The sequence below is a fragment of the Pelobates fuscus genome, chromosome 12 (genome assembly GCF_036172605.1).
Source record: "Pelobates fuscus isolate aPelFus1 chromosome 12, aPelFus1.pri, whole genome shotgun sequence".
Taxonomy (NCBI): Eukaryota; Metazoa; Chordata; class Amphibia; order Anura; family Pelobatidae; genus Pelobates; species Pelobates fuscus.
In genome coordinates this window covers 4,730,430-4,751,837 of record NC_086328.1, presented here as the reverse complement: position 1 = coordinate 4,751,837, position 21,408 = coordinate 4,730,430, and the positions used below count along the sequence as shown (strand labels likewise).

The following is a 21,408-nucleotide window of genomic DNA, read 5'->3' as shown; positions in this document are numbered from 1 at the left end:
TGCAAGGTACAATACTCAGCATCGACTGCAAGGTACAATACTCAGCATCGACTGCAAGGTACAATACTCAGCATCGACTGCAAGGTACAATACTCAGCATCGACTGCAAGGTACAATACTCAGCATCAACTGCAAGGTACAATACTCAGCATCAACTGCAAGGTACAATACTCAGCATCAACTGCAAGGTACAGTATCCCGCATTGACCACAAGGTACAATAATCAGCATCGATTGCAAGGTACAGTATCCCGCATTGACCACAAGGTACAATACTCAGCATCGACTGCAAGGTACAGTATCCCGCATTGACCACAAGGTACAATAATCAGCATCGATTGCAAGGTACAGTATCCCGCATTGACCACAAGGTACAATACTCAGCATCGACTGCAAGGTACAGTATCCCGCATTGACCACAAGGTACAATACTCAGCATCGACTGCAAGTTACAGTATCCCGCATTGACCGCAAGGTACAATACTCTGCATCGAAGCCGAGGTGCTGTACGCCGCATCAACAGCATGACGCAGAACGCAGCATCGACAGCAAGGTACAATACAGTGCATCGACCGCAAGGCACAGTATACCGCATTGGCGAGGCGCTGTACCCAGCATCGACAGCAAGGCACAATACCCAGCATCGACAGTGTAACGGATCACCTGGCACCCCGACTGGGTACCTCCGTTAAAGGATGCTCCTAGTGCTTCCTGAGGCCGCCAAGCACTCTAGCCGACACCACAATCACCGAATCAGAGAGGCATATAAATCCTCTCAAGCATATGAATGCTGTAGACAGTTGAATAGGAACCATACGAATAGGTTTGCACTCCTAGCAGTCAAACTGAAACAGCATGCAATAAATCCTCCCCCAAGAATGAGACGACACTTCAGCTTGAGGGTTAAAACAGGAACTCTGGACTGGCACATCCAGCCTGGCTTTTATTGCAGTTGTTACAAATACAGGTCCGCCCACAGGGAGGTATAAAACAACCACTCACACATCAGTTACATCCCACATATTCCCTCCCCTTATCCTGAGAGGAAACTCAATTATACATACAGTTAAAACATACTTTCTACCCAACTTTCATAACTCTAAAACCATACATCACATTCACATAAAAATGCATATCCACAATCAATCCATTCAGGGGAACAACATATTAAAAAATGGCATGAATCAGACCAGGGGTTCAAAAGTTAGTAAAGTATCTTTTAAAACCCCTGCCAGCATGGCTTTCCGGCTCAGACCGGTTTTACAGAGCCCTCTATCCTGCAGAAGTAATCAAATTACCTCCCAGGACAGAGACAGACTCCATTGAGCACAAAGACAGTAAAACACTTTAAAATACATAAAGTCACCTTTTACACATAACACACAGACATTTCACATACCGAATAGCGCGCAGATCCTATTCACACAGTTCAACTGCCATGGAGCCGAAGTCTTTAACTACACGAATGGGCTCCATGGCATAGCAATCTGGGTTAACACATTCAGATAAAGTCTGGTCCATAGTCCAAAGGCAAGAGGCGGGCAAGTAGCCCCCTCCAAGGACACGTGGCGAGGTTGGTTTCGCCACAGACAGCACGGTACAATACCCAGCATCAACAGCATGGTACAATACCCAGCATCGACAGCTATGTACAATACCCAGCATCGACAGCACGGTACAATACCCAGCATCGACAGCACGGTACAATACCCAGCATCGACAGCACGGTACAATACCCAGCATCGACAGCACGGTACAATACCCAGCATCGACAGCACGGTACAATACCCAGCATCGACAGCACGGTACAATACCCAGCATCGACAGCACGGTACAATACCCAGCATCGACAGCACGGTACAATACCCAGCATCGACAGCACGGTACAATACCCAGCATCGACAGAAAAGTACAGTACCATGTATCTATTGTAATGTACATTTCCTCTAATACCCTGTATCGATAGGATGGTACAATGCTCTATCAGACACTGAGCCCTGTGGAGCATGGATTGTTATTTTTACATTTATACATACAGATTCTACCTGCATGGTAGCTTATAGTGCAGATTTATTTTAGAAGGCTAATCTAGCAATAAAATGGTTAAGGTTTCCTAACCATAGAGGCAGACTTACATTAACACAAAGAAAACAGTAGCCCAAACTAAAATGGCTATTGTTAAGTGAGTGAACACTTAGGAGTGCTGTGGTCTTTATAGTTCCGCAACAATTTCAGTGATAGCAAAATAGGCTTACCAAAATCGGCAAAGGCTGACTGCCCAATAATCTTCGCATCTTTTGGCTGTGGGATGGTGTAAGATGGTTCTGTGAAGTTACCTCCCTATGGAAATAAAACAAAAATGTGCACATTTAGACACAGAATCACACACAAAGAGGGGAGTATTTAGCTGTGAAACTAAATAAATAATACTGTGATCTGACAGTTACATGCCGATATGCATAGTTACATAGGCTGTAAAGCAAGCATGTAAACTCAAAGTCTAGCACGGGCCACATGAACAAGGTTTAAAAGTTCATGTGGGCTGCAAATTTTTTTTAATTTTCATAGATTAGTAGGTATATTTTGAAAAGTACAGTATATAAAAAATAAAAAACAAACAACACCCAGCAACCCCCTCTACTAAATCCTGGTCCTCCAACCCCAAATAAATCCCAGCACCCCCCACTAGCCAACAAGCAGACTCCACTAACATTGCCGCTGCCAGTATGCAACTCCGGAGTCCGGCCTCTGGTATACCCCAAATGGTGCCGTCTGCACCCTGTGCCAAATCTGATCCTCCCGCTACTTCTTGAAACCCTGTGAAGGTGAAGCACGTCGATGTCATGTGGCTTTGCGTGCCTCTATGCACCTCCAGGTACTCCACTGTCCAGTCGCAGCCAATGCAACACTGACCAACACACACACACACTCACAGACAGACACACACATTTACACATTCTTGCACACACGTCATTTTCTTTATTGCTCCTACCTTTGGGAGCTGGTATGGGGCCTCTCGCTGGGGTCCAGTGGGGATCTTCTATTTGCTCCTCACTACTCCCTCGCATGCAGTTTAGTGATGCTGAGTGCCGGAATATGACGTCACATTTCGGCGCCCGGCTTCACTACAAATGGCCCGTGCGAGGGAGCAGTGAGGAACAGAAACACTGAGTTCCCTCACTGGCCCTCCTCCCCGGCCAGGTAAGTTTTAGCAGAATAGACACCTGAAGTGTGGGGAGAGCAGGTGCCTATTCTGCTTTAACACCAAGCATGTACTCGAGGCATGTACTCGTGCAAAGATGTCCATTGTGGGCCGCATGCAGTCCACTGGCCGCGAGTTTGACAGGCTTGTTGTAAAGAGACAAGCGTCCATCAAGTTCAGCCTCACATCTGTTTTTGATCCAAAAGAAGGAAAAAAAAAAAAAAAAAAGTTTGAAGCGCTTTCTAACTTTTGCAACAAACTAAGGAAAAAAAACTCCTTGACCCCAGAATAGCAGTCAGAGCTCTCTTTGGATCAAGAAGTTATTGCCCCACGTATTAAAAATGATGTCCCTGAATAGTATGGTTTTGCAAATATTCACCCAGTTGCCATTTGAACATCTGTACAGACTCTGATAATACCACCACTTCAGGCAGAGAATTCCACATCCTTATTGCTATTACTGTGAAAAAAACCTCTCCTTTGCTTTAGACTAAATCTCCTTTCTTACAATCTAAACGTGTGACCTTGTGTCCTATGTATAGCCCTGTTTATGAACAGATTTCCACACAATGGTTTGTTTGTTCCCCCAAATATATTTGCATAACGTTATCATGTCCCCTCTGAGACGCCGTTTTTTTAAAACTAAAGAAATTTCAACGTGTTAACCTTTCATTATATCTAAAATGCTTCATTCCTCAATTTTGCAGCCCGTCTGTGCACTTTTTCTAGTGCCATAATATCCTTCTTTAGAACAGATGCCCAAAATTGCACAGCATATTGAAGGTGTAGACTCATTGATTTATAAAGAGGCAAAATGATATTTAAATTCCTGAGATTTAATGGCCCTATTTATACATAACAATACGTTACTGCGATCTGGTAGAGTCACGTGCCGGTCTGTGGCAGCGCCATGCATAAAATATGCACATTAATGTAAAGGCCGTGGATATCTCGGATTCCTACATGTTTAAATAATATACATGTTTAAATACATGTTTAAATAATAGAAAAAGAAGCTATAATACATGACCTGTTTTATACACAGACTCAACGGCCTACAAATACCAGCTTCTAGTGAGACGTACATGGTGTCCTATACCAGTGGCATTGAAAAAGTTAACACCGCAGTGCTCACATGCTCCCGCACTGCTTGGCTAGAAGCAATTCAAGTGCTATAATCAGGCTCACGCGCTTCACACTTTTTGTTAGGTTTTCTCTGATTAATCTTAACGCAATCACAGATATTCTCAGTAGGGGAGCGTACCTTAAGGGTCCATGATTCGCCTCGACTGCACTGCACCCCTGCTTTGCTCCCACCCTCTACAAACAGGCAATGATATGTTTAAAAATATCTGTGGCCTGGAGCCAACAGAAGGAATTAGACCTGTGGAAATGCTTTATCTTCATAGAGCGTCACGCTGACAAATTAAATGACAGTAACTCCTTACAACAGCTGACAGCACTGCGGGATTCCTGTTAACATCCACATCAGGGCAGACTGATTGCTTTAATTGGCTGCCTGGCTTCAAAAACCTGAACAGCCACATAAACTGCTACCGTACCCAACAGTATGGAAGGATCATACAATGCCATCAAAGTGCTGCAATACTGACATTTCCTGGATTCTGCGTGCCCGAGGGATGAAGATCTTCTGGGTGATATTTCTGTCACTTTACATTTCAATAACGTGGGTTTATACGGATGGGCGTCTGATGCCAGGATCAGCTTAAACTGTGACATTGCAGAACATTTGTAGACAGTCCCTGGGAATTAGACATGGTTTTACCGCAGAATGGGAAATTTGGACAATTAGCCTCAATTCCTTTCTGTGGTTGGGTGAAAGCAGTTTTGGTGCATGCTCAGGGTGGTTTAGGTACTATACAGTCATTGCAATTCAGCGATAAAGGGGTTTTATTTTTTTTTGCCATTACATGTTCCAAGCCACGAATTCCATTTTTTCTCCATTCAACGTAATGCAAAGTTACATGATATGGCACAAGGGATTCCCTTTTATTTTGCCCACTTATACATAAATCTGACCTATTGTACAGGGCTGCGGAATTTGTTGGCGCTATATAAATAAGGCACAGTATGGTGTTAGGAGCCGAGTGCCCCCTCCCCTCCAGGGGACAGTATTGAATTCAGCTTTCTGTAGCACTGGAAGCCCACTGGGCGGTTGCTCACACTGGATGTGTTCACAAATAGGGAATATTGTCCGCTGACAGAGTTTAATTTATGGAATTTAAACAGTGAGCTTTTTAAGTGATGAAAGGCTTGGAAATGATAACTGCATGCCAGCAAAGAAAAATAAAAAATAATAATAATCTTTACTCACTTCGATGATAAATTCTGCCTCTTTAAATTCAAGTTTGTCTTTAACACTGTATTTTCTATTTGGGAGGGGGTAAGGAATGAAATTATTGTAGAAGAAAAAAAATAAAACCTAGCAAATAAGAAGCAAAATCCTGAACTTGGCAAACCATGGTTAACGTAAAAGGTGACACCAAACATCATGACCCTGTTTTCCCCCGGTAATGGGACAAGCTATTTAGCAATGGCTTGCCCTCTTAACTGAACTCCGTGGCTCCTGTAACTGCTGGTGATGTGCAGAGCTGCAGAAGTTGATCAAGACAGCATTTATTGGTGTCAGCTGACCAGTCTCAGCCAACGAATGGCACACTGTGTAAAAAATATGCACTGAATTGATATAAGCCAGCCCAAGTTAGCTCCAGGCTAGCTTATGACACCTAAATGTGCAGCATTTCAAAGGGAAACGCTGCCCATACAGACTCCAGGCACCATAACCACTTCAAATCACTGAGAGTAACAATTTAATTACAATTATAACAAAATGACAGAAAACATCTCTCACCTCGTTTATCCACGTTTCAAACTGAACGCCGCCAGAAGTAGACACGGTCGTAAGAAATAAATCTGGAGAAAAAAAAAAAGCATTTTGTCTAAGTTATTTCCAATAGCTAAAAGTGTAACAGATAAAAGCTGAAGCCTCCCCCAAAACAGCCAAAGAACACCAAGGGCAATGCATAGGTCAAGGGGTGCTCTGCTGGTTTGGGGTGTACGAGAAAACAAACAGGATTAAAGGAGAGGATTTGACCCAGTCTGTTTTTTAATACAATATACCGGCAGCGCGTTAACACATATGCTAAATAAGAAGTTAAAAATTGTAAAACTCTTTCTAAATCTACGGCATTGCTGAGTGTTCCCCACAGGCACTGCTTTATGGATACAGTGAAGTTAAATTGTCAGCTTTTGAACAACTCCTCTCGGAAAATGATTGCAAAATGTACGGCAGGAATACTGGAGGAAAAACTGCAACACCACCACTTTATACTAGCAACAAGTAATACTAATTGTTAATCAGCAAAACAAAAACCAGAAAGATAAAAAACAAAAAAAAAAAAACAAACACTAAAGATGTCAATGTGCCCCTCACTCACCATATTGAATCTAGCTTATCTCAGAAACCTTAGCTCACTTGCTCTAAATAACTTCTTCTCCCCAATCAAATCTTGTTTGTCTTGCTCAAGCTACCTCTTCTGTAATCACGCTTTCAGCCCTTTCCTACAGTCTCTGAGCTAGAGGTCTCTAAAAGTCTCCTGTCATCCTGCCTCACCACATGTCCTCTTGATTCCCTCCCCTCGTCCAATCTCTTTTTTTAGTCTAGTCCCATCACGAATGCATATTTTCAACCTTTCCTTATCTACTGGCATCTTCCCTTCTTCCCTCAAACATGCAAGTGTTAATACCATCCTAAAAAGCCATGTCTTGACCCTACCTCTCCTAACCACTGCCCCATATCACTTCTCCCCTTCACTTCTAAGCTTCGTGAGCGGGTTGGATTATAGTCTAACTCACATTCTCAATAATAACGCTCTCCTTGTAACTTCAACATGGCTTCTGCTCCCTCCATTCTACTGAAACTGACCATAGATTACCTGGCTTCCTCTCCCTCCATTCTACTGAAACTGCCCATAGATTACCTGGCTTCCTCTCCCTCCATTCTACTGAAACTGCCCATAGATTACCTGGCTTCCTCTCCCTCCATTCTACTGAAACTGCCCATAGATTACCTGGCTTCCTCTCCCTCCATTCTACTGAAACTGCCCATAGATTACCTGGCTTCCTCTCCCTCCATTCTACTGAAACTGCCCATAGATTACCTGGCTTCCTCTCCCTCCATTCTACTGAAACTGTGCATAGATTACCTGGCTTCCTATCCCTCCATTCTACTGAAACTGCCCATAGATTACCTGGCTTCCTCTCCCTCCATTCTACTGAAACTGCCCATAGATTACCTGGCTTCCTCTCCCTCCATTCTACTGAAACTGCCCATAGATTACCTGGCTTCCTCTCCCTCCATTCTACTGAAACTGCCCATAGATTACCTGGCTTCCTCTCCCTCCATTCTACTGAAACTGCCCATAGATTACCTGGCTTCCTCTACCTCCATTCTACTGAAACTGTGCATAGATTACCTGGCTTCCTATCCCTCCATTCTACTGAAACTGCCCATAGATTACCTGGCTTCCTCTCCCTCCATTCTACTGAAACTGCCCATAGATTACCTGGCTTCCTCTCCCTCCATTCTACTGAAACTGCCCATAGATTACCTGGCTTCCTCTCCCTCCATTCTACTGAAACTGCCCATAGATTACCTGGCTTCCTCTCCCTCCATTCTACTGAAACTGTGCATAGATTACCTGGCTTCCTATCCCTCCATTCTACTGAAACTGCCCATAGATTACCTGGCTTCCTCTCCCTCCATTCTACTGAAACTGCCCATAGATTACCTGGCTTCCTCTCCCTCCATTCTACTGAAACTGCCCATAGATTACCTGGCTTCCTCTCCCTCCATTCTACTGAAACTGCCCATAGATTACCTGGCTTCCTCTCCCTCCATTCTACTGAAACTGCCCATAGATTACCTGGCTTCCTATCCCTCCATTCTACTGAAACTGCCCATAGATTACCTGGCTTACTCTCCCTCCATTCTACTGAAACTGCCCATAGATTACCTGGCTTCCTCTCCCTCCATTCTACTGAAACTGCGCATAGATTACCTGGCTTCTGCTCCCTCCATTCTACTGAAACTGCCTTTACTAAACTGACCAATGACTTAATCACTGCTAAATTTGAAGGCCATTACTCTCTCTTAATCCTCCTCAAATTCTCTGCTGCCTCTGATACAGGTGACCACTCTTCTTCTTCAAACCATCCAGAACCTTGGACTCTGTGACACAGTGCTTTCCTGGTTGTCATCCTTTCTGAACTCTCATTTAGTTCTTCTTTCTCTGGAGCCATCTCCTTCCAGCTGCCCATCTCGGTTGGTGTTCCCCAAGGCTCTGATCTTGGTCCTCTTTTATTCTCCATCTTCCCTGCCTCTCTCGGTAACTTTATTAACTCCTTAGGAATTCAGTACGATTGATATGCCAACGGTACTCAGATTTACGTCTGAGTCCCTGACCACTCTCCTGGAACATGTCACAAACTGCCTCTCTTCTATCACTAACTTGATGTCCTCCTTGTCACGTATTCATCCACACATATAAATGTGGTTAATGGCATTTACCATCCTGACAGGAAAAGTTGTGCTGAGCAGCATTACCGTCCTGGCAGGAATACTTGTGCTGAGCAGCAATCATGAACATGAAAACCTGGTAATTGCTTTTGGGGTCAAAGGCCGATTATGGCCAATCAGATCCACAGGAGAGTTTGTGCCAAGCAGCAATCATGCACATGGAAACCTGGTAATTGCTTTTGGGGTCAAAGGCCGGTTACAGCCAATCGGATCCACATAAGGGGTATTTAAACCCAATTCTCATTTTGCTCATTGCCCTGTCGTGGTTTCATCCTGATGGTGATCAGAGAGTGTGTTCCCGATCTTGATTTTCTGGTATTTAACTTTGGCTTCGTTTTGACTTCCCTGAATTCTGGCATCCTTGACTTTTGGCTTCCCCTCATCGTTGTATCTGATTCAGTGTTCCTGATCTCGGCAAGTATTTTGACTATTCTTGGAGACGTCAAGTCCGGCCATTGTAAGGTCCGGTTATACGTTATCCTTAGTCCTAGATGTGACACAGTTGTGCATGCTGGATCAACTTGTAATCCTGACACTCATGTTTTCTAAACTTAACTTATTTATCCCCTCAAATAGTCCTCCTCCATCAATCTCCCTGCAAGTTAACGGGACATCTGGGAGTCGCAGCACGGGGAATCCACCTGCCTCTTTGACTTCCAGTTACAGAAAGCACGCCCAACCCTGCCATTGTCCATGAAGGATGCCCACACCAACCCCAGGGACTCCCATTACAGTACCCATCGCGAACAGCCTCCGTTTGCGATGTCCCTGTGTGAAATCAGGCAAGGGAAGAGTCTCCTTTCGGGGTACGGATGCTCCTCCTGGTTGGCGCTCATCTACACGAACAGGGTAGTACACATAATAAAGACAGGGGGAATACACGAACAACCGGGGTTCGTCACAACAGTATAGTATGAAAAAGCAACAGAGAGAAAAAAAACGTTCCCCCATCACAGTCCCGACTTCAAAGCAAACTAAAGAGGAAAAGTGACGTCTATAGAGATCACACCCCTGAATAAAACATTAAAAATATCCTAACTTGTGTAAAGCTTTCTTTTTTACACAATTCTAAGTTTCCTTTTAACCCCTTAAGGACACATGACATGTGTGACATGTCATGATTCCCTTTTATTCCAGAAGTTTGGTCCTTAAGGGGTTAAATGTATATTAATGATTCAGCATTTCTTATCACAGCCCAGCCAAGTCCTGGCACAGCCAAGGCACACATGTCACATGAGAAGAGGAAATAGATACATTGTTTCTGTGTTGACTGCCAGGTGTAAAGAAAAGGTCTTATAACAAGGACTGACAGGGAGCTAAGATGGAGACGCCCAGTTCCAGCACAGAGGTAAATGCAGAAGTGCTGGTTTCTACATCGAATTATATGGCTCAGACATCACAAACACATTAGTTAAATATCGAGGATAAGGAATAGGATTTAAAATTCTAGGAGCCTTATGGTTAATTGATTTACGATGGGACAGGAGCAGCAGATGAGTCACAGATATTGAAATTGATTAAAATGCCCAGGACCATAAAATAATAAAGCGATTTTATTAGAGATATTTACCCAGCGGGCGGATCAGTAAGACTCGATTTAAAATGTAAAGACTCCCTCTTCCTGATAGTTATAATCTTTAATATTTGCTACCAGATGAAGATTTCATATTTAGATTAGTATAACAGAGCCGATTTTAGTTTAAAAGGTTAATCACTCATATTTGGAGAACTACTTAAAGTGTTTTATTTTGCCAACACAATAACATTATAGAGAATACATACTCTTGTGTTTGCTTAAACATCAGTGTTTATTAAATGAAGTGGTTAAACAAAATATCTTTAAAACAAACAGAAAACTGAATAAATCAGCAGGATCCACATGAAAAACGTAAAACACGGTCTCTGCAGCTCATTGATCTTCAGGCTTGGTCAGGCCCTAACCGATTCCTCAGTTTACGATGAAGTCCCGAGGGAGAGAAGATTCCAGGGATCCAAGTGCTTAAGTGACTTCCACCAGTTCACTGGTGAGACTTTCTTTAAAACATCCTCAACTTGAAGCTTATTATAGTTGGCCGTAGAGATGGAGGATTGCTGGATGCCCATACAATGGCTAACTCCACTTCTTCAGCACTTACGGTTTGACATTGGTACCAGGTATTGACAATGGCTTCTTCCATCTGTAATTTAATCCGGTCTGTGATAGCATCATCGATTTGAATCCAGCCGTTTACCCAGGTTAATAGGTAATAAATACTCACACGTATATTGCCCGATACACTGCACTTTATGTCTCTGTATAATATGGAGCTATATGATAAGAGATCTTCAGAATGTGTAAACCAACAAAAAATTAACATGGCGACAGATCTCTAGGTTGCGCCAAGACCCCCGTAGGACAGAACGAGTCCGGGGGTTAATGGAGTAGCAGTCAGCGTACGTGACCAGATTTCGCTTATTATTAATCACAGGGACCCACTTTAAAAGCCTCAATAAAGAAATATTTTATTTGAAACATCAGTGAAATTGAAAGTCTAATTAAAAGAGGAATTAAATTAATTAAAACAAGGTGCAGTCAAACAATAAACCCATTCCAAGTGCTCCATTTACCATAACATTAACATAATGGCTACATAATAGCAATTTTACTGAACGTACATAATGGAAATGAAAGTTTTCAAAATGATAACCAGCTCGATTTGAATTTTAATACAGCGTTAATCCGCTGGAATGTTAAATAGGAGGAAGCGAGCGGAGGATTAAGGAATCATTTCCCAGTAAAAAGAACAAGTGAACATCACTAAAGATACGGGTGCTGCTAATTCGAAAACATCATTTTTGCAATGAAATCAGAGAGTCTGTTCTTTTAGCTCCCTTTCAAGTTGGGAAAGAGCAGAATGCAATGTTTTGCTGCCGATGGAAGTCCCAGAGAGATGCAAACACTGCTTGGCAGAGATAAACTATCCCACGCTGGATGACTTGAGAATGCCATGTCCTGCTAGCATGTATTAGTGAAATATCCATTCTAAAGTTGATATTAGTTACACCGTAGGGCAGTTCTAATGAATGGGAGCCATATGGAGTACAGTCTCTGAATGTCCAGTACAGGCAGGGCTGTTTGACCATCACACTGCATAACGAAACCTGGAGCAAATTAGCAAATTCGTCCAGTTAGCTCCAGTAAAAGATGATTACTCCATTACAAACCAGCAGCCATCATCCCCCGTGCTGTGTCTTAGTTTGGCAGTAGCTAATAGGTAATGGTATAGAGGAGGGGAGACTAGAGGGCAAGTACATGGAGATTAACACAGATTAGCTGGCTATGCCTGAAGGCAGTGTGCCCAGTGGGATAGTATACACCGGGAGGTGGCAGGATGTGCCAGCATGGGCAGAGCTGAAGGAACCATCAAAGGCATGAACCCTAATAACTAATTAAGGTTTCCTTTCACTGGGGGAGGGGTCTATCTCAGAGAGAGTGAGGCACCAGTAATGGCATGAACCCTAATAACTAATTAAGGTTTCCTATTAATGGGAGGGGTATATCTCCTTGGAGAGAATGAGGTACCACTAATGGCATGAACCCTATTAACTAATTAAGGTTTCCTATTAATGGGAGGGGTATATCTCCTTGGAGAGAATGAGGTACCAGTAATGGCATGAACCCTAATAACTAATTAAGGTTTCCTATTAATGGGAGGGGGTCTCTCTCCTTGGAGAGAATGAGGTACCACTAATGGCATGAACCCTAATAACTAATTAAGGTTTCCTATTAATGGGAGGGGGTCTATCTCCTTGGAGAGAATGAGGTACCAGTAATGGCATGAACCCCAATAACTAATTAAGGTTTCCTATTAATGGGAGGGGTCTATCTCCTTGGAGAGAATGAGGTACCACTAATGGCATGAACCCCAATAACTAATTAAGGTGTCCTATTAATGGGAGGGGGTCTATATCCTTGGAGATAATGAGGTACCACTAATGGCATGAACCCCAATAACTAATTAAGGTTTCCTATTAAGGGGAGGGGGTCTATCTCCTTGGAGAGAATGAGGTACCAGTAATGGCATGAACCCTAATAACTAATTCAGGTTTCCTATTAATGGGAGGGGTCTATCTCCTTGGAGAGAATGAGGTACCAGTAATGGCATGAACCCCAATAACGAATTAAGGTTTCCTATTAATGGGAAGGGGTCTATCTCCTTGGAGAGAATGAGGTACCAGTAATGGCATGAACCCTAATAACTAATTAAGGTTTCCTATTAATGGGAGGGGGTCTCTCTCCTTGGAGAGAATGAGGTACCACTAATGGCATGAACCCTAATAACTAATTAAGGTTTCCTATTAATGGGAGGGGTCTCTCTCCTTGGAGAGAATGAGGTACCACTAATGGCATGAACCCCAATAACTAATTAAGGTTTCCTATTAATGGGAGGGGTATATCTCCTTGGAGAGAATGAGGTACCAGTAATATCATGAACCCCAATAACTAATTAAGGTTTCCTATTAATGGGAGGGGGTCTCTCTCCTTGGAGAGAGTGAGGTACCAGTAATGGCATGAACCCTAATAACTAATTAAGGTTTCCTATTAATGGGAGGGGGTCTATCTCCTTGGAGAGAATGAGGTACCAGTAATGGCATGAACCCTAATAACTAATTAAGGTTTCCTATTAATGGGAGGGGGTCTATCTCCTTGGAGAGAATGAGGTACCACTAATGGCATGAACCCTAATAACTAATTAAGGTTTCCTATTAATGGGAGGGGGTCTATCTCCCTGGAGAGAATGAGGTACCACTAATGGCATGAAGCCTAATAACTAATTAAGGTTTCCTATTAATGGGAGGGGGTCTATCTCCTTGGAGAGAATGAGGTACCACTAATGGCATGAAGCCTAATAACTAATTAAGGTTTCCTATTAATGGGAGGGGGTCTATCTCCTTGGAGAGAATGAGGTACCACTAATGGCATGAAGCCTAATAACTAATTAAGGTTTCCTGTTAATGGGAGGGGGTCTATCTCCTTGGAGAGAATGAGGTACCAGTAATGGCATGAACCCTAATAACTAATTAAGGTTTCCTATTAATGGGAGGGGGTCTATCTCCTTGGAGAGAATGAGGTACCACTAATGGCATGAACCCTAATAACTAATTAAGGTTTCCTATTAATGGGAGGGGGTCTATCCCCTTGGAGAGAATGAGGTACCAGTAATGGCATGAACCCTAATAACTAATTAAGGTTTCCTATTAATGGGAGGGGGTCTATCCCCTTGGAGAGAATGAGGTACCAGTAATGGCATGAACCCTAATAACTAATTAAGGTTTCCTATTAATGGGAGGGGGTCTATCTCCTTGGAGAGAATGAGGTACCACTAATGGCATGAACCCTAATAACTAATTAAGGTTTCCTATTAATGGGAGGGGGTCTATCTCCTTGGAGAGAATGAGGTACCACTAATGGCATGAAGCCTAATAACTAATTAAGGTTTCCTATTAATGGGAGGGGGTCTATCTCCATGGAGAGAATGAGGTACCAGTAATGGCATGAACCCTAATAACTAATTAAGGTTTTCTATTAATGAGAGGGGTCTCCTTGGAGGGAGTAAGGTACCAGTAATGGCATTAACCCTAATAACTAATTAAGGTTTCCTATTAATGGGCCAGTCTCGACTTCCAGGGAGCACACTGACGAAGCGTTAGCGATATAATTGCAAAAAGACCCTTCCACCCATCGAAATCTAACAAAATGGTAAACGACAAAAAGCACACACACTAAGCACAACGGCTAGAGAAAACTGAACACAAACTGTAAGCCGTGCTAGGTGATTGTTTAATGAAAATTCTGATCTCGTCGTGCCATGATACACTGTAACCTGCTGTGTTTGTGGCAGTCGTTCCCAGCAGGTTCTTACTAGGCTGAGTGCTGGTTCTGGGCATTTAAGTCTATGGCAGATAATGCCGGATTACGAGGCGATATCTGTGTCTGGAGGTTTACAAATCCTGCCAAATCACAGCAGCCTCTGTCCGTGCTCGCACTGATTACTGCTGCCTGTTTATTTCACTGGATCAAGGCAGCTCATGAAAAGCTCTGTTTCCCTGGAGCAGCGAGTGGGCCAGTACACGACCTGTATCACAGCGCAGGATGAATCAGTGTGCTAACCTCACGTCCAGCCTCCGCGGCCTTAGAAAACCACGGAAACAGACGATAAGATTGGGCAGCCTGCAAAGCAGAAACTTGGAGAAAGTTATTACTGTGAAACCTGCCCCGGTCAATCTAATCTCATAAAAGGAAAAACATGGTAAAGAAAGAAAAACCCTCATCGGCGCTGTAGATTCACATCGAGATTTTCAAGAAGCAGAACATATTTGTCTTGCTTTGATTCTCACTCGGGCTGGAGCTGGGGCGACAAATGTAAAACCTAAATGAGCCAACTTCTAAAAAGCTAATTCCAACTTTATAATACAGACACTTCCCCACACCTAGCAAACGTAACCAAAAGAAGGAATTCGCTCGCCTATGTCTTGCAGACCTCAGTCAACAAGACCCAGGGCTGGCTAACCCGTAAACCATGCAACAGACAGCTTTATCACAACGTATAGGTTGTTGCAGGTAATCAGATCTTGATACATTACTGCAGAGGAACGCACCGTGGGTTTAATTAGAAAATACACTTCTCTCTGTATCATGGCTGGGCACAGCTGTTAACATTTTCCCATGATGCTCCAAACTTGCTCATCTGCATCATCTTTCCACAATGCCCTGTCCATGTGGGCCAGAAATCCCTCAAATAACGACCTCATAAACTATGCACCGGGCATCATGGGATCCCAGATTTACATCATATGCAAGGCTGTGACGTGACTGCAACACATATTGCCTACATTATAATATAAAAGTCAGGGAAATATTATGAACTCAAAAAATTAAACATGTCAAATAATGAGTAATTGTTCGTTAGGGTGGAGCGTGCAGATATCCCAGAGGGGATGGTTACTCTTTAAGCAGATCCTGATAAAATTAAACGCACGGTTCTCTGCTGTTAGAAAAATATTATGCTAGCGGAGGGTTTAACTGGACAGGTTCAGGGGCGGAATAAATCCGGCAAGGGAAGGGAAGCAGGCCGTTTATCATAAAACTGCAAAGTGGAAGATCGATAAACATATAGATTTTACAAACCGTTTCACAACAGAATTGCTGTTTGGGATAACAGTGTGTTTAAAGCTCTAAAGATGCTGAATAAAGTAGCACACGTGCTATATTACTGCACTGGGCTTAGCAACAGGATTCCTTGAGCACTGGCTCCATTCACTGCTTCTTTCTATGGGTCTCTCTGCATTTAACTCTGGTATCTTTGTCTTTCAGTCCTCAATCTGTCCTTTTAAAATCTGTCTCACTCACCTCGACGTTTGTATCTCAGCAGCCTCTAACCACCCTTCATATCTGTCCCAATCAATCTCATATGCGACACGTTTGACTTTTAAACGTGTCGCATATTCTTGTAAATTTTACAATTTAAAGTAACAAGAATAACAGGGTTGGATGGGGAGGAGGAGGACTGGTTAAAGGATACCGAGGTATGGTGTAGGGGACAGGAGTGGGAAGGGGAGTCTCTCTCGATGGACCCACGGCCCCCACAAATTCCTTTGTTCCATGGCCACGCTCCTAAGAGTATCTGCTTTCCTCCCAGGGCAGCCATATTTTGTTAAACGATTTTATCGAGTGTCGCACTTGGGCAGTGAGCTTATTCATTAGATATGGGTCCTTGATTTTATCTATCACCATTTTTCATAGCTGGAGCTTCATCTTTTCTTCCAATGTTGAGCTAAAGCTCATCTAGCTGCTAAGATTAATTTATTGTACAGTTTGCTTGTGTGTGAGGGAAGACCATCGACTGCCCTCGAGTATGTGAAGGACCGGGGGTTCAGATCTATGGGTCTTTGATGTGCTTCAGAAATCATCTCTCTAACAGGTATAATTTCAACCCAGGGCACGACCATCAAGTATGTAAGTATGTTTCTTTGTTTCCACACCCCTTCAGCACAAGTCATCAGTGGCCCTTCCCATGAGGAACAGCTTTGATGGCGTTATCAATCATCTGAGCATGGTTTTATATTCTTCCTCTTGGAGAATTACCTTGGACCTGATGTGGGATTATTAAAAATCTTTATTGTACTTGTATTGAATTATTGCACTAACTCCATTTTAACTTCATACTGTGACAATCCTCCATTTTGTCCTCCTAACCTGACTTCTTCAATCCTCCATTTTGTCCTCATAACCTGACTTCTTCAATCCTCCATTTTGTCCTCATAACCTAACTTGTTCATTTTAAAACTACCTTACATGACAGAATTTCCCAGCACATCTAATACAATAGACAAAGACTGTATTTTCTATAAAGACATGATTAACACAGGAATTGCTGACTTTTCCTTAACTTGCAACATAGTATAATTTGAAGGCCATGAGAACACAGTAGTAATGAAATGTTCTATTCATAAGAGACCTTGCACCTGGCCACGAGGCCTGAGATCACCGACCATGTAAAATGACGTTCAAGACCCCCTTGTCCCCACCCGTGTCCAGAACAATCCCACCTCTTGGTGGGTGGGCACGGGACTAACCACTTAGTTTTTGAGCCAATTAGTAATATTGATAGGTGGACACTAATCCCGACACTTAACAATTAATCCAATTAATGATGTTTATTTGCTGATATTCTAATAATCAATGATGACGCAAAATGCCTCTTAAAAGGGCCTGCGCGCCCGCTTTTTAAGCACTTGCCAATAAATTTTCTCGAAGTTATTTGAACCTGAACCTTGTGTGTCAGACTTAATTACTTCAGCGTATATACGCAATTCAATTTCATTAATTTGGACAGGAACAGATAGACATTTAAACATTTTGGTTTACTGCTAAAAAGTACCATAACAACTTGGCGCCCAACGTGGGGCATCGGGCTATGTCCGGCCGGTGAGCCGTCCTAAGGAAGACGCGGTTGGACGGAGGAATCCGGGGGGAAGGAAAGGAGATTGATCACCTCCAGGTACACGGTAGAGACTTCTGCAGAGCCACCGGTATGTTCCGGCCCCTTTGATTGACCCGTCCACGTGTCTGTGACTGCTTCCCGGGAGGACATCAAAGACAGGTAATATCTTGCCCGGTGCCTCGTTACTCACTTGTTTACCTGCATTTTAGTCTATCTGTTGCCTGGGTGTGTTTGAATTGTTTGCCTGTTTCCCCATTTTGAGATAAAGGGGGGTGGACCTGCGGGGGATTTGCCTGGGGTTCTCTGTCTTGCTTGTTTTCCCCTTTTTGGGATAAAGGGGGGTGGACCTGAGGGGATTTGCCTGGGTCTTCAGTTTGTTAGTCTATCTGTTTGTATTTTACCCCTTTTTGGGATAAAGGGGGGGGGGGGGTGGACCTGAGGGGATTTGCCTGGGTCTTCTGTTGCCTGTTTTACAGCCTAGCTAGCTTTTTGGTAACCCACAGCTTCGGCTGGGGGGGAGTCCGGTTTTTGGTAACCCACAGCTTCGGCTGGGGGGAGTCCGGTTTTGGTAACCCACAGCTTCGGCTGGGGGGAGTCCGGTTTTGGTAACCCACAGCTTCGGCTGGGGGGAGTCCGGTTTTGGTAACCCACAGCTTCGGCTGGGGGGAGTCCGGTTTTGGTAACCCACAGCTTCGGCTGGGGGGAGTCCGGTTTTGGTAACCCACAGCTTCGGCTGGGGGGGATTCCGGTTTTCTTTGGTAACCACAACCCTGAGCGCTGGGGCTGGTGGAATTCCAGTTTTCTGTTTATTTGTGAGGGGGGCTTAGTCTTGTGGCAGGGGACTCTGTTTCCTGGGGGAATTCAAGTGGGCATTGCTTGTTTTCCGCATCACGTGGTAGTGAGACTTATACGTGGGTTTTATAGGGGCACTACGGGAGTGAGGATAGAGGTGGCCACATTCTTGTGGGCTACTGTGCAGAGGGAGGCTGACGGAACTCGGACCGGTGTCAGTTGTTTTCCGTGGCCGCTGGTAGTGAGACTTACGAAAGTTGTTCTCCGAGCGGAGACACTACAGGGTTGAGGGAGGTGACTTTGGAGTAAGCACACGAGTAAAGGAAAGGAATTACTGTTGATTTCATTTGAACTGTGATGCATGCACTGTATTTCAACTGTATTGTTGTCTTGTTTGTTTAATGAGGAGTCTCATGAACTCCTGTGTCTGTCTCTAAGGATTTTCCTTGCCTTTCATCTTTTCTACACTTCCTATATTATTATACTATCCACTCCCATTTCTCTTAAAAGAGAAGTGATTGGTCACACACTTCTCACCTCGCTCCAATCCGTGTCTACCACCCCGGGTAGGAGGATTCAGTGACTAGTCTACGTTTTGGGAAGATGCACCCGTGAAAGTCCCACGGTTCTCGGGTGGCAGTCGAGCATTGTAGACGTTCCTGTTCAATTTTCTCTCTCTCTCTCTCTATATCTGGGACGCTGGTATAGGGGTAGGAGGACTATGGGACAGGATTTAGATAAGCCCAGTAAGGGCTGGTTAGCATGTGATTTAGTAGAGAACAGAGAGGGTGAGGAGATGGTTAAAGGTGTTGAAAGGATTGCAAAAGTATGTAAAATTGCTGTACCGACATGTGGAAGATTACAACCAGAAAGTTGGCGCAAGTTACTGACAGAAATGAAAGGCAAGCTTACAGATAATGATTTATTAAAGACTGCTGAAGCATGGTACAGAGTAGCGAAGGCTATTCAGTTAGAAGGTTGGGTTGAGGAAGAGATAAATCACAAAGGTGTGAAATTGTTTGTGTATCATAAGAATTGTGTTGCTGGGGTTTACCCGCAGCCAGCGCCCCAAAATGGCGCCCAGGGGATGTCTATCCCCAAGGTTCAGTCAGCAGTAGGTGATAGCCAGCTGACTATGTTCCCCACTCCCAATCCTCCCGAATCCCATCCCATCACCTCCCCTGTCTGCCCGGTCCTGAATTCTGATGGATCTTTCTTTACCCCTTCCCCGTCTCTAACAGTCCCATCATCCTCATCCATCCCCACGCTACCTTCCATGCCTAACCCTAACATTTCATCTGCCATTTCCTCCCTGCAATCCCTCTCCGTAGCTAATCCCCTCCCATCAGCATCCGCCCAACTAACTACCCCTCCCTCCCTTGCTCCGACTCCTCCTTCTGCACCCATCCCTACCAATCCCGTCCTGTCTCCTCCCATAACCGGCTCCACCCCAGTCCAATACCCTACCTCCTTAAATGTAACTACCCACCCTACTCTTCTGCCCTCCCCTGCCTGGCCCTACCCCTTCCCATATCCCATGGCCCTGCCCTACCCCGGTTACCCTCCCTTTCCCCAAGCCACTCCCCAGGTTCCGGTCATGCCCAGTCCGGCTCAGTCTGCCCCGGATGTACCCATATCAAATATGGCCGCCACTTCTTCCCTTAATCCTAATGCAACTCCTTTCCCCGCCTCCAATATGGCGGCCCCCAGTTCAGCCCTGATGCCGGTAATCCCCGGTGACTACCTATCCCCAGGTTATGACTCGCTAGCCACCCCTGCATCTGGGGCTCCTTCCCATCCCCCGATCCTTTCACCTCACGCGGGCCCTGCACCACGTAAGAGAGCCAACATCATAGAATTCGATGACGAAGAGGAGGACAGGGTATCCCATGTCTCATCGGAGGTCGCTGCGGGAGCCCCAACTCATCGTTCTATCGATGATCCCTTCGGCCACAAGGGTCGGGGAGAACGGGCCCCTCCTAAGTATGTTGCTTTTAACCCCACTCAAGCTAGTGCTTTAATGAAATCACTCCCTGACCCAGAAAAGCAACCTATGCCCTTTTACCGAGGGGTAGTTCAAATTCAAAAGACTTATTCCGCCGCATGGCGTGATTTACTGAGTATTTGTGCCATTAAAGCAGGGGATGCATACTGGCCAAGCATGGCCCGACACCTCAGTACAGATCTACTCAGCAGTGACGTTGATTACCCCTCCGGAGTAACTTTTTGCAACCAATTAAGAGAATGGGCTAAGGATAAACTTGCAGATCAGGCTGCTGGCCTTACTGATGTTATACAAGATGAAGGAGAATCAGTGGAAAGGTTTCATGCAAGACTGTACCAAATGTTCACAGATTTGGGGTTTGATCTTACTGACAAGATTCATTCACAAATGCTGTCCGGTGCTTTTGTCCAAGGTGTTAAAGACTCAATACGCAAGGGAATTATTGCTGCCCGCCCTGAATATAAGGTTGTTCCCCTGGATACTTTACTCCTAGTTGCTAGGGGCCTAGAGTCTGCCCAGACCCCCAGAAGGCCAAGCTCTGCTCCTCTTATGGTGGCACGCACTACCCCTATTCCCAAGGGTACCAGACCAGAGGATGGTGTTTGTTTTAATTGCAAGGCCAAAGGGCATTTTAAAAGTGATTGCCCGGAACCCAAGAGAGAGCCAAGAAAGCCATCCAGGCCTGCCCCGGCCCCCAAGGCCGAGAAGGAGGTTCCGATAATTGAGGAACCAGATGATTAGGAAATTGGCAAGCCTGTGTCATTAACCCGTTATGGCAGTGTCTACAGGGGATAAGGGGGGGCCACTTGCTACAGTGACTTTACCCA

General features: G+C 44.4%; 1 protein-coding gene across 1 annotated transcript in view; it reads right to left on the bottom strand.

The window, feature by feature from the left end:
• Positions 1 to 21,408, bottom strand: part of ITFG1 (integrin alpha FG-GAP repeat containing 1) — a 142,021-nt gene that overhangs the window by 81,364 nt on the left and 39,249 nt on the right. Inside the window, exons 7-8 of the mRNA XM_063438789.1 lie at positions 6,074 to 6,135; positions 2,255 to 2,339 (exon numbers count right to left, since the gene is read on the bottom strand). Of these exons, the coding sequence (XP_063294859.1) occupies positions 2,255 to 2,339; positions 6,074 to 6,135 (147 nt within the window). The remainder of the gene's footprint in view (positions 1 to 2,254; positions 2,340 to 6,073; positions 6,136 to 21,408) is intronic.